Source organism: Mesitornis unicolor, unplaced genomic scaffold (assembly GCF_000695765.1).
Source record: "Mesitornis unicolor isolate BGI_N332 unplaced genomic scaffold, ASM69576v1 scaffold50491, whole genome shotgun sequence".
In the NCBI taxonomy this organism is placed as follows: Eukaryota; Metazoa; Chordata; class Aves; order Mesitornithiformes; family Mesitornithidae; genus Mesitornis; species Mesitornis unicolor.
In genome coordinates, this window is record NW_010166768.1 from 1 (window position 1) to 14,311 (window position 14,311).

The window sequence follows — 14,311 nt, forward strand, 5'->3', positions numbered from 1 at the left end:
TTCTGTGATTCTGTGATTCTGTGATCCTGAATGTGCAAAAGTTGGACTCTTTCAAGGAGAACAGCAATCCTTTGCTGCTATTCCCATGGCACCTTCTCCACCAAGGCAAGATGTAGGCCAGCCATATTATCCCTCACTCTATCCCAAGAACATCTCCCATATGCAGCTCTCTTCACCCAGCAGGAACTGTACCAAATTTCCTCCCACCTCCACTTCTATGGAACTAGATCATCCCTTTCCTCACAAAGAACTTGAATGACTCAAGTGACCAGTTTGTGTCCTGGAAAGCTTTACCATAGTAATTAATGCAAAGAAGTATGGATTCTAGGATAGTGTCATGTTTTTGCAGGGAATAAATGAAGTCAGCTACTCTTATCCCCTGTTAGTGTCTACAGATGCTCACTTACTCTATCAAGACCTTGAAAACAATCTAGGATGGGGAACGGTGCACCCTGTTTATATATAAATGAGTTCCCACTAGCTAGCTTTACCTAATTATCTCACATCTGCATTGCTTACTAGAATAATATTAAACTAGCTCAAATTTTTTTCCCTTTCATGAAAAGGCAGCTACCATGCTTCATTTTCAGTGAGTGAGGGGAAAACTACTGCCAAAACTTAGGTACTGACAGCAGCACTGCAAATACTCGGGGCCTGGTATGACAGAAGAACAGGAATTCAGATGTTTGTAGCCAGGATTCCCCAATACTCAGAACATCACGGCTGGCCCATAAACAACATTGTTCTGCCACACCAGAGGTGCACGGCACAGACTGGGGAGTTACTACAGCAAACATGCTTCAGGACAACACTATGGATAGATGCTAGCTCCAGGGAACAGTAAAAAGCAGACATGATCTAATAAGAAACCTTCACCTAACAGCTGGAGATGTTTAAAGCTGAAGAATGGCTTAAGCAGACTTTGTTCTGATTTAGCTTTATAGCAGATTTTCTCCCAAGCCCAAATTTAGAGCTGTACAGCTTTATTCCATGCAGCAAGTTTAGCATAATGTCATTATCAGACCTGCAAGCAATGTCAAATGCCTATTGTTTCCAAGGCTCAAAGTTTTAATAGCAGAAAGAATCATCTGCAATGATAATGTCAAGTTTTTATTTATGTTAACAGCTTTTTAAAATTAATGCTCAATAAAACTGAAAGCTGTTTAGGTGCATACCTTTTTCTAAATTAACCTCTCAGTTTTAAAAGGGAATACAGAATGAGTTAATAGCCAGATCTCTACTGATATAAATACAACTGTTGGAAATCACATGCTTTCTACAAAGATTTTATAGATAGATAGATAGATAGATAGATAGATAGATAAGTGAATGCAGTCAGATCATTTCTCATTGTTTTCTTTTTCTGCGATAATAATGGATTTAAAATTTAGCTGTAAGACAATTTTCCTACCCCTAAGCTGTCAAGAAGTTTGTGAGGTGCAAAAAAGCTTTATATGAAAGTAATCTCTTTCCTCTACAATGGTCATATTTTCATACCTACTTAGTCCAAAGTATTTGGAATCTTACTATCGCTTTCATTCCAATTTTAGTCTGCTTTGATCTGTCAATGTTTCTATTTTAGAAAGCTTTCCACGTTGTTTTAAAGTATATTTTAATACTTACTAATATACATATCTATAAATATATGAAAGAACTTAATTATTTGACTAAGGAAAATGCAGAATTGATCTTAACTGAATTATGAATCTCTTGCTATTAACAAAATAAACCATCTGTACTTATAATCCATGTGGAATCTGCTCCTAAAGTGTGAAAGTATCCAAGACTCTTCCTATGAACAAAAATGAAACTGTTTGTCATTATACAGGGTTCACTGGAAGAAAGCCATATGTATTTGTGCATTTGCACTGCAAGATAAGTATTTTGCTTGTGAATCCTTGAAACAAAAAAAACCCTAAAATATGTCTTGCAGCATGTAGCTGACTAAAACTAATCCTGACAGGACTTTCTGAGAAATAGTCATTTTCACAAGCACTACCAGAGTCCTTTCACACTGTGAACTCTCAAGGTTTTTTTTTAAGTGGGTATTACTATTGTCTTTTCCCCAAAAGACAATGTAAGTGCCATTTGTATCTATTAAATGTGGTCTTCACTAGAAAAAATTTCTAGTACACTTGATCAAGAAAGCAATTTGCAGAAAAAAGCCACTACCCTGTTACTGTCATATGGCTTTGCAGCAGCCATACTTGATACCTGGAAATCAAAGCCATCAAATAGATCCTAATACGAAAATACATTTTAAAAGCTGTGGAAAAGATGCACCAGCACCGCAATTTGTTAATACAAAGTTAGTTTTCTCATGTTGAGGGCCTAATGGCTAAATACGTGAAAAGGCTTCTCAGTTAACTGAAACAGCACAATGGTGACAGGCCAACAGCACACCTTATATGCAGACCAGAAAGTTCTGGAAAGCAGAAAAGCTGATGTCACATTAAATACTAATAAAACACTTGCTACTGGTGTCTATTTCAAAAACATTTTTGTGTCAGAAGAAACACGTATCAAATTTTTATCTCTTGTAGATGCTGTTGAACCTGCAAGAGAACAGAGAGAAATATAAATAACTGATATTGTAACCACACACACTCAGAAATAAGCCTTTTATCTGAAAGACTACATACCTTCTTGATGTCTGGCCTTCTGGTTTTTTTCTCTTTTAGACACTGATCAGCAATTGAGTACATTTTATGAACTGAAGGTGCATCCCAGTCACTCATCTTTCCATCAACATAATCCTCAATAGTTGCTTCCTCATCCTCAATTTCATCTTTGATACTTAACTACAGAAGAGTTTGAACCAGTGAGCAGATAACATTGTCAGCATCTGAACATTATGAATTCTGCACTCACACTTTGAAAACTTGCTTTTGAGTGTTCATTTCTTTTTTCAACCACTTTTCTAAACAAGGAACATTGACAATGGTTAAAAAATATTCATCAGTATATGCAGAAACAGCCTATGAGACTACAAATGGACTATGCATTTTTATTATAACATTTCTAATTTATTTATCACAAAATTGTAAAGCAATTTTCTTTAAGTTGCATCATACAGCTTTAACATTCTCCTAGTTCAAGGCTCAGTTTCTTAGTATTAACTTGGGATTTTTTTAAGAGAAGCATGATATGAAGTATTTATGTTTACTTAATAACCCACAAATATGCAAGTTCAAGTAAGTGTGAGTAACTTTTTTGTCAACTTTATAAAGCCTCTTTCTGTAAACTAATGCCTTCTGTCACCAGTGATTGCTACATCTATTTTACAGAAAACGTATAGACATAAATAAATTTTTAAACCCGACTGGTTTAGTCCAAAGTTCTCCAGCTCCACCACACTTGAAATGCATTATCTGTAATCACAAATACTGCTTGAGGAGTACCTCAGACAAGTAAACATGGTAAAAGAAGTAAGAAATAAAAAGTCAGTGAGTAGCAGCAGGACTTCCGCCTTTTTCTATGGGTCAGTCTGAAATTGCTGACTAACACCCCAAATTTACCCCAAAATTTTAAAGCTAAGGATGCCATGTTATCTTGCACTGACCAGTCTCTTAATGCTCCCAAAAGTACAGTACAAAGATAAACTGTACCGGTCAAATCACACTTTCTATTCCTTTTTAGATCCTATCTCTGAAAAAAATCTACTTCAAAAAAAACAAACCAACCCCAAACCTCAAGATTCAATTTGACAGGGACCCAGTTCTCCAAGGTCTTTACAGAGCTCAATAGAGTAAGTATTACACCACTCCAAAAGATACAGCTTAGAGGAAAAAAAAAATCTATTAACAGTACCCATGTATTCCTAAAGCTGTGAAGAAAAGGATCTGCTATCAAACAGCATGGAACAAAACCAGTCCAAACCTCAATGCTATTTCATACTTTGTAAAAAAGTCTTCATGAAAAAATATTCTAGGAAAACCTTGGCTTAAGTAGTTCAGAATTTAAGATAAATGAACAGCTCGATTAAGAACTGCATTGTAGGATTTTTAATTCAAGAAAGTGAACTCTAAGACATCAGTTTCCTAATTAGTAGACGGAATTACTCATTGAATAGTAACAAAGAAAACAAAATTCAACCCACACCTCACCCTGCAAAAAAGGGTTTTTTCAATTTTTGAAAAATTGAAAAAATTTCAAACTTCCTTAAGGTTAAAAACATGAGGCATTTGCAAATTATTAGCAAAGTTGGAAAGGATGAAAATTGATACAGGAATGGAAAGAAGTAGAAAGAACCATACAGAAACAAATGAGATGAATAGGTTAAAACATTCTGCTGAATTATCAGGGTATCTGGGTATAACAGCAGTACACTGATAAAGTGCAATGGTATTACAGTAAGAAGCAGTACCAAGACAGAGTTACAGTATCAGATGGGAAGGAGATGACCTTGGAGACTGAACAATCTTCTACGAGCCAAAAGAGAAAAGTTTCAGCCTCATCTCTAAGATAAACATTGACACAAGGGCTGTTTTCGTAATTACTATTTTGAGGACTAATTTGCTTGTCTCAGAACCTGTTAACTGACTGTCATTTCATCTCAAGGGATCCTGGAGCAGGGGGAGGGGAGGAGAAAGCAAAAGGAAAATACCAATAGCTGCGGCTCCCGCTTTTCATCTACTGGAGGAAGACCCGTTATTATTTCCAGTAAGACCTAGAAGAAGAAAATCAGAAGAGAAAATGAAGCACAGAATAAGTCTTAGCATATATACTATTTGCAAAAAGTACTGTGACCCCAAATCTTCCAAACAAATGCTGACAGGATCTGTTTGTCCAAAGACAGGTCTCTATAGAATTGATTGTTGTTGCTGTCATTCCTACCTTTATTTTCATTAACTTTTAGCAGTGTGACTTACGAATTTCAACCCAAGTTTTTCTCACCCTACACTGTGTTGCTTCAAAGCAAGATGGATTTCCAAAGTACTCAGATACAGTATCTGGCCCACCTCCTCATGAAACTAAATACCATGAAGGAAGTGGTCAAGAGCAATTAGGATCTTGGATCTATACTGAATGGAATCATTATTCTCCCAAATATTAAGCTCATTTCTTTCTTGTACTTGGCTTTAAGGCAAATTCCACGTTGACAGAATACTTTTTGTGCTTAAAAATAGTAAAGCACACTCAATTTTGGAACATTTTCTTCATTTTTTTTTCCAGCCTGAGTTACATTTTTGAGCAATACTATGCAAGCGGAAACAATGTCCCACATTACTTCAAATGACATTTAGCTAGAACTCGGCATGATATCTTACTCCTGTATTTCACATGCAAAGTTACATTTTAACATAATTACTGTAATCACTAGCAAATTCAATGTTTTAATCAACATATTCAAATTATTTTAAACCAATAAAGTTTGGAAACACTGTCTTAAAAGCACATCTGTTGGGAGAAGGACAAATGATAGAACAGAACGGATTAATTTCAGATATTCTTGATTTTGTATGCTTTTATCATTTACAAAAAAATGTCACATACTGCTTTCCCACATTCTACTTACTACTCCAAAACTGAAGATATCAGATTTAGGTGTTATCTCTCCTCGCAGCGCCTCAGGTGCCATATAGGCTGCCGTTCCAACAATTCTTTCAGTCATGATTGTATGTGTGAATGTTACAGATGCTCTTGCAAGTCCAAAGTCAGAAATTTTTGGCATGTATGTATCAGTTAGTAAGATATTTGCACTGGGGGAGAGGGGAGGGGGAAAAAAAAAAGAAATGAGAATTCTCCAAACCAGAAGAGTAATTAAGTTTTACAACAGACTAATATCTCTTTAGTAACTAAATCCAAACTGCTATATTGAGTATTTCTTGAAATATATGAATAATGAATGAGTTAATAATGAATAAAAAATGAGTTAATTTTGTTGGAAATTGCTTAATTTCAAAATTAATTGTGCTAAATAAACCAAGAACTGGCTGCTAGGATCCACCCATGTTTTTTCTTGTGCATGCACACATGCATTAAAAAGAACAAAAAAAGGAAAAAAAACCCAACAAGGCAAAACATAAACACCCCCTCCTACTCCCAAATCCTACAAATACAAAAAACTCTTATAGCAGGCCAATTATGTCACACCCATGTTTTGGATCTGAATACTCTTTCATTAAGCAGGATGACAGAGAATACTTTGCTCTGATGTAGAGGTACTGGATCACAGTACAATTCTTAACTGTCTGAATCTCTACTCAGAACTAACAAAAGCAAGTTTTAATACCTATTGTCTAGTACTACGTCAACTGCTACAAATTTACATGCCAAATGAATACTAATACTCTTATTCTTCTCCTGGAAGAGAAACAGAAAACTTATTAATGCTGGAATTATATATGTGCTGTGTTTCCACTTGATCTCCAGCTTTTACTTCCCTTGAAAAAACCCTGAAGACCGAAGCTCATCTAAAAGACCTTAATGCTTTCATAAAGTATTCAATGGGATGAATTACAGCATAAATCTGCTGCTGCTTTTTAAACTTGTAGCACTTTGAACCATTTAAAAATCACTTTATTTTGTATTTCTGTGTTCCTCCTCATTATCTGACTTCCTTAATGGAACCATAAGAAAACCGTATCGCCAGACACAACACGTAACACTACAAACTTGTATTTCTAAGTCCCCCTTGTTATGCAAACCTTCTCAACAAAATTAACACAGCTGTAAGCTACAACAGATCACCTGATATCAGAACTGCTGTAAATACTGTCAAACATTAGAGCACTGTGAAAGGCCAAACACTAGTCAAGGCACCATCCACCAACTTTCCTACTTAAAGCTCAACTTCTAAAAGAAAGAAGAACAGGATCATAACTACAGAAATCTGAGCTTCTTAAAAACTTGAGCCAAGCCCTAAGAGTGGTCACTTTTTTGACAGACCACAAAGAGCACAACAGAAGCAAATTTTACTGCAACCGTCAAGCTTCAACAGATAAATGAACTATTTCCTGGGCATAACCAAGCCAAAAAGCTATGGGCAACCCTGAGAACGCTCACTCAATCTTATCCCCTAGAGCCTATGGAGAAGCTGTTCTAGTGCCTGCATGGTTACGAACTGTCTTCATACATCACAGCAAAATGAAGACTGAAGTAAACCTTCTTACATGTCTCTTCATCTAAGTTACCTGGGAGTGGCAGCACTATTAATAAATCCAACCAAATTCATTGAACTATTCACAATGAAAGTGCAAGAGATTGCAACATGGAATCCAAATAAAAGAAAAACCAAAACAAGCCCCAGTCCTGTAATATGATCAACTCACAGCAGTTAGAAGGGCAGAGTAGCATAAGGTAAAAAGTGCATCCCTTCCAGTCCTTACACTTGTCCAGAGGCTTAAGCAGGGAAGAAAGAAGAAACAAAAATTGTCAAAGCAGCAAGCATATTTTATGAGGCAGCTGAAGCAGCAGCCTGTTCCTTACAAGCTGGAAGGTCACAAAACCAAAGTGCCCTACACCTCGCAGAGTTGCCAGAAGCCAGAAATTTATTGAAACATTGATCGATGACACCCAATCAGTTGCTCCTTTTTAACCCACAGAAGGAGTAAGGCAACTGAGGCTGAACAGTACAACAAACTGTAGCAAGGAAGGGGGGGAAAAATCCCACAAAAAACTCAACAAACCAGGAAAAAAAACAAACTCTGTAATTAAACCTCCACCTTTTCTGAGCTCTGATATCTCTGGAAAGATTTCTGGTATAACAAAACTGTGCTGGTTTTGCCAGCTGCAGTTAAACCATGACACAAACAAGTGAACATACATTATCCTTGAAAAACCCTGAACTTCATAAACCTGACTGAAGCAGCTTTACTGTCTTCATAATAAACAGCAGTATATCAAAAGAGACACTCTGAAGAAATGTTCTAGGGAAAAAAGTTGGGTTTTCATCTGAAAAAATCCCCATTTAAAAAGTCATTATGTTCTCTAACAGCAGCTTTTTCATTAGCTGCAGTTGTGAAAGAACAGAACTTCTGGGTGTCCTCGCAGCACTCGCGTAACTATCTGATAGTAACAGATTGCAATAGCCTCACAATTATCTTCAGAAGTCTGTGCTGGTCATGTCCTTGTGGCACAGAAAAGATTACGGTGATGGATGTCACTTGCAGAAAAGATTGTGCCCTTGACTGAAGCAATGCTTCTTGCAATTTGTTCTCTCTAAAATGACTAACAGGGGGAAGAAGGAAGGAAAAAAAAAAGGGGAAAAAGCAGCCAGTAATAGTGAGCAGCTTTTACCTTTTAATATCTCTGTGAATATGATTATTTTCATGCAAAAAGTTGATGCCATTTGCTGTACCTTGAACAATTTTACATCTTGTATTCCAAGAAATTGGTGGAGTGCCATCCTTGAATAAGAAGGGGGAAAGGCAAGTAGAAAGGTGAAATATACAGTTGCTCACATAAAACAAAACAAAACATACAGACCTCCCACAGTCCCAAACCAATTTCATGCCATGTTTCGCGGTTTTCACATAAATCATTAAAAAGACTAATAGCACACATTTCTCAATTTACTTGGGCAGAAATACATGCATATTTGTCCCATTCAGTTCTTTCCCCTGCATTTTGCTTTAGATTAATTCACCCATTGCAAAAAGTGTTCTTAATAATGTTCAACTCTGACCCTACATAGCCAGCTGCGCTGCAAAGAACTACCAGTATCTACCACATCTTCCACTTCGTGCTGGCACTGATACCAGAGTCTTTTAACCCAAAGCAAGTAATTTAAAGCAATCAACAGTTTCTACTAACAAGGAGAAGTCAATCTTCCACCGTTTTTGGATTTAGCACTTCTCAAGAGTTTAGTTCGATCCATGTTACCCACTAGACCTTGGAAGAGGGGAAACCTACATTTCAAAATCACTTCTTAATCTTCTCAGAGGTCAAGGGAAGAGCATTAGAATACTTCAGCGTTCTACCACTGCTCTTGCCTGCTCTTCAAACCCCAGACAAGAAGATGATATAAGCAAGACCTCAAACACATTAAGTCATAAAATGAAGTAACAGCAAGAACACACATTCAGCATGCACATTCCTCACCTATTTGACTTTATCAGAAGATTATTTTCAATTTATAGATTCTGATTTAGATTCTTCATGATTTCCTATCATGTTTGCCTCTTCTGTGTAAAGGTCTCAGTTATTTCTACTTCAGCTTTCAATTCCCGCCAATCTTTGAAGCTCATTTGATGATAATGGCCAAAGTTACAGCGATGAACATAATCATACACATCTTTGTCAAGCACTGCTCATTTCTATAGATAAACTTGCACTGCCTTAAGTAAAACTTAGTCTTTCTTCTGCACTGATTCAGGTAAAAAAAAACCTGCGCATGTGCAAGTGTGTGCAAGCAAATGAACCAAATCAACCTCAGACAGCAGTGCTACCAAACATAACCAGTCATTTCCCCAGCCACTGCTACTCATTCTGATCCTAACACCACTTCTTTCTTGTCGAGGCAAAAGTATCTGTGCAGAGAAAATGTGTCCAGGTGAAAATTAAAGATTTTTTTCACTGAGTACTATTTCAGCCTGATCAGTTTCCAAACCCAGCCCTTTCTCCAACTACTAAATGCTTGAGCCAGTACAACAGGAAGATCAGTGCAGAAAAAAGCAAAAGGACATTTTTAAGGTCCAGGGGCATGGCAGGTTGAAGTAGCACCATTTTAAAATGCTCACCAGGTTACAACCTCAGAAGCTGTGTTTGCTTAGTATAACACAGATTTTTTAATTCCTTCAACAATCTAACATGGACACTTATCTACGAGGTTAAGTCTGGCTTACTGTTGGTATTATTCTAACAAACTGTTTGTCCTTCATATACAGACTTGCCTCACTAAAACCAAAGCAACTTATTATTTATTAAAGGGCAAGGCTAGAAGATACATCATCTGATTAAATCAGAAGAAAGCATTGCATTTACACAAAATACTAATTTTATTTAGGCACTTCAGAAAGAGATGTGCAGACCATGAAGATTGTGTTATAACCACTATCTCAAGGGCAATGAACAAAGGGCAATTTCACAGTGCAGAATCTCACGAAGTACCAGAGAGCATGCCAATGTCTGAACAGGAACAATACTGCAGCACCCTCTGCTCCACTCCATGCAGACATAGCAAGTCCAAGCTCCTGTGCTGCTTGAGGTACTAGTACACGACATTGCATTGTCAGCCTGCTTTGAGACTTTAACATGTCTAAACAATGTGTGTAAAATGAAAAATACTTACCATATTTGTCCTGCAGAACACAGAAGTAAGTACTAAAACACTGTTTGGCTGTTTATAACAGTTCAGTACTGCTTAAAAAAATATTTCACAGATATCTGTACTTCAGCAAAGTAAGACAACTGGAAGCTAGAAAAGATTTTACTTACCAGACAAGCAAGTCTGTCAAGCAATGAACCGTTGGGCATGTATTCATACACCAGACATGGCTGAGCACCATCACTTGAGAAACCAAGCAATTCTACTAGATTCTCATGTTGACACCTGTGGCAAAAAAAATCTATTCATATATGGTCTGAAAGACTCCCAACATTTGAGGAAGACACAAAGCAGAGGGAAATTGATGCCAAATTACTTGTTCCAGCCCTACTGCTCACAGCCAGGTTTCTGCAGTTGTGCTTTAAAGTGAACAAAATACAGTAATGTTGTATATTAAACATTCTCACTTAATATGAAAATTGTAAGTTATGCTAGAAAGACAAAAATAAGGGATCACATTTGTGTGTTATCTGCCAACTTAGATTCCCATAAAAGGCTATAATGAGATCATAGAACACTGTACTCACTTTGCCATGATTTTTATTTCTTGATCAAATTGCTGTTTCAAGTCCTGAACACTAACATCAACCATCTACAAAAGGAAGTATGTGACATTAGTATGGCTGACCATATTAAAATGCACAGTTATTCATTAAAAAAATAAGAACTGTAAGCCTTTCTTTAAGTTTAGTTATGTGTAACCACTACAACTGTTTACAGTATTTTTTTACTCAAAATTAATGGATCAGAAACATGATCTTTGATTTCTTGGAACACAATATTATTGGACAAATGGATCCAGTTTCAGCAGTCACCAACCTACCCATTTCAATGTAGTTACCAACTAATAGCACTTACCCATTACAAAATTAATTATTTGCACAAACTCTTGGTTATGAAGACTAAAATTCTGTGGCAATATCTACTTGGCTTATGAATCGTTCATCTGATTCTGAAAGGAAAACCATCCTAACACCCCTTCCCTTCTGCCACTTCTTCAGTGCAGGGAAGGGAGGGGAACTGGGTGAGGGTTCTTCTCTTGCAGACGCCTTGCCTGAGCCACTCAAAGGAGAGCCAGAGAAAGTGCAAGACTTCACCTCTGGTGACTGTGCTGACTCACACCACTCAGGGGCCTACAGGATAAGATTTTAAACCCAACTAATGTTTAACACAATGACACCTTTTGAAGCGCATCATTCAACACCTTCCACAGCTAAACAAGGCTATACTATAGAGTACACATCATTAAGAAGAAAAATGCCCAGGACAACTCACAGCAACAAGTTTCTTGACAGCCACGTTTCTGCCATTGATGTAGCCTTTGAACACAACGCCAAAGCCACCTTCTCCCAGCTTATTACCTCCTGCTGATTCTGGTCGTGCATCAAAATTATTTGTTATACTTTCCAAGTCATGAAACCAAAAATTATGGAAATCTGAAAAGACATATTTGCCATTTAGCAGAACTATGTTTTCACTTAAGAACAACTGTATTAAATAGATTCTCTGCTTCAGTTCTGTTAAACCAAAATCTCGCTACCATGCAAATCCTGACAAAGTGGAGCCCTGCTTCCAGCACTGTGATGAAGATACAAGAAAAAAAACATAATTAGACATAAATAGTATAATTAGCTCTGCATAATTTTCTTCACAACAAGCACTATAGCAGTCTTCTGATGGTATTTTTGTTAACACTTATAACACAAGTAACAGAAGTTAAATGTGCAGCAGATCACAGAGAGCGCCACACTGTGCCACATGTAAAAATCACATCATGTTTCTGGCAGCAACCCAAAAGTGGAACTTCAGGAAGGAACAGACCAACCATATACTTGCCCAGAATACTTGCTTTAATCATCTTTTCTCCAACACTCTTTGTCATTTCTGATATGTAAAATCCAGCTTTAAAACAGAAGACGCTAAACAGTCTACAAAATCAGTATCTAAAATGAGCAACAGGATTATATGTAGCAGAAAATAAACTGCAATTTAATTAAAAGTCAAGTTTTCCATCACAGTAGCCGTCTTAGTGGCAAGGTGCAACTCATATTTAGACATATTATTACCCAGGCTAAATTCACACTCGCACAGAACAAGAGCAAAAGCAAGATGCCGCTTCCTAGAGATGCACGATGATAGGAATACAGTCATTACTCTAATGCATTGCTATGATTTATTTCACATGGGGTGAAGGACAGATCAGTAAAAAAGACTGCACTTAATTCTATCAAACTAAGTGCCTACCTGTGTTGCTAGACTGTGAGCTGCCACCGTCCTGACTTAAGCAAGGAGGAGCTGAATGTTGCTTCTCAGTACTCTGAACTAAAACAGGCTTTACAGATGCTACTTCTTTTTCCTGTACAGGCAGTTGTTTCTCATGTATAGGCAAGGTTTCCTGTGAAGAAAGAGGTAATGTGACTTCTTGTGCCATCCTTACAGCTTCTGAAAATGGAATTTAGAAAAAGTGTTAACTCTATTAGGAATGAGAAAAAACAGGTAACATTAAATGCAAGTATTTACTAAGATTAGGACATGTGTAAGCATCATGAGAGGGTTATAGTCTGCCACTGTGCATAAACTATAGGACTGCTATTTAAACCTGAAACATGCTGAACAGTTTCTGTAAAACTGTTACTACAAATAATGGAAAATGCATCCACTTTTAGTGATTTTGACCTAATCCTTTCTGCTTTTCAAATTACTTTGAAGTTCTCTAGCATCTTAGAAAACGGAAAACAAAGTAAAAAATGTGAAAGAGTAACAGTTACCTGGAAGCAAAAGACTTGCTGGTGCCAGGAATTGATTCCTAATTAGCAGCTCCACAAGATCACCAACAGTACAGTTTGTTGTTCCCCAGTCATAAAGTAATTCACACGTGGGGCTCTTTCCCATTTGCACAAATGCCTCAAATCTCCTTAAAAGATAAATTAAGACCAACGTTTAAAAAAAAGTGACCTTAAGAACCATGAAGAAGGGAAAGGGATTATAGGTAAATGACAAAAAAAAAAATTAAAAAGTTCTCAGTGTACTGAACTGTACTTTACGATTTCACAAATCTTCTGAAAATGCAGCTAAAAAAACCTGAAGAAATTCTACTCTGGAGAAAAATATTCAAAATATGAAAAAAAACCTAAGGGAAAAATATACATACGTGGCTTTAAGATTTTGTCCAGGACCCGTAATGTATCAACACATGGAACTAACAGCAAAGAGAATGTCAGCGAGAGACAGAGGGCAAGCCAGAGCCATATTAAATGGAACAAAAATTCAAGTGTTTTCCATCCATTTGGCATTCACACTTCACTTCATTTTTAATGTTTTGAGAGGGCATTAAGTAGAAATTGAAATCCGTTATTCTTACTGATTTATTATCATTATAGAAAGACAAACAAAGATTTAATGCTAACATCACTAGAAAGACTGAAAACCCAAGATGATAGCTAGGGTATTTAAAATCTCATAACCTTTGAAATAGCTTATGGATTCAACAAGCCCTTCAAGCGACAAGGTGTTCATAAAATACTGCTGACATTACTTCTAAATTAAGCTTGCTAGTTTTGGGCCTCGGGCTCTCCACATTTTTTGGACATTTTCTCGGGAACAGTGAATAAGGAGTTACCATACAGTTGCCTCTTGCGCTATTCCTGTGTGAAGATGCATGATGAAGTCAATGTTTACTAGACTCTAGGGTACAGAAAGTTACACACCCAATGCTGTATTGCTAAAATTACCTATGTTCACAGCTCTAATGAATTCTAATTTCTTCAGTCAATTTTCCTTGGCTACAGCTTGTCTGAAAACTGAACTACTGAACAATTAAAAGTAATTACCTTGAGTCCCCTAAGGAAACGGTACTGTAAGATCAGTACTTAGGTACCCGTCAGCACACAAACGGCAACAAGTTACAGTCATGGGAGCGACAACAGTATGGGATAGACGAGGGTATTCATGTTAAAAGAGTTAACAAGATTATATTACGTGACTTCTAGATAGGACCTTATATGCATTTGGTTGTATCTGCTTTCACCGGAGGGGTTGGTT

General features: G+C 36.9%; 1 protein-coding gene across 1 annotated transcript; it reads right to left on the reverse strand.

Annotated features, from left to right (window-relative positions):
• Window positions 1-2,522: 2,522 nt before the first annotated feature.
• On the reverse strand, window positions 2,523-14,304 carry IRAK4 (interleukin-1 receptor-associated kinase 4; the record flags this gene model as incomplete). The annotated part of the gene is made up of 11 exons (XM_010195061.1): window positions 2,523-2,555; window positions 2,643-2,801; window positions 4,607-4,669; window positions 5,519-5,702; window positions 8,242-8,351; window positions 10,381-10,495; window positions 10,798-10,862; window positions 11,546-11,706; window positions 12,515-12,712; window positions 13,039-13,184; window positions 14,267-14,304. Coding segments are annotated over 11 exons (1,272 nt in total), but the record flags the coding sequence as incomplete, so codon positions are not given.
• Between the last annotated feature and the right edge of the window lie 7 nt (window positions 14,305-14,311).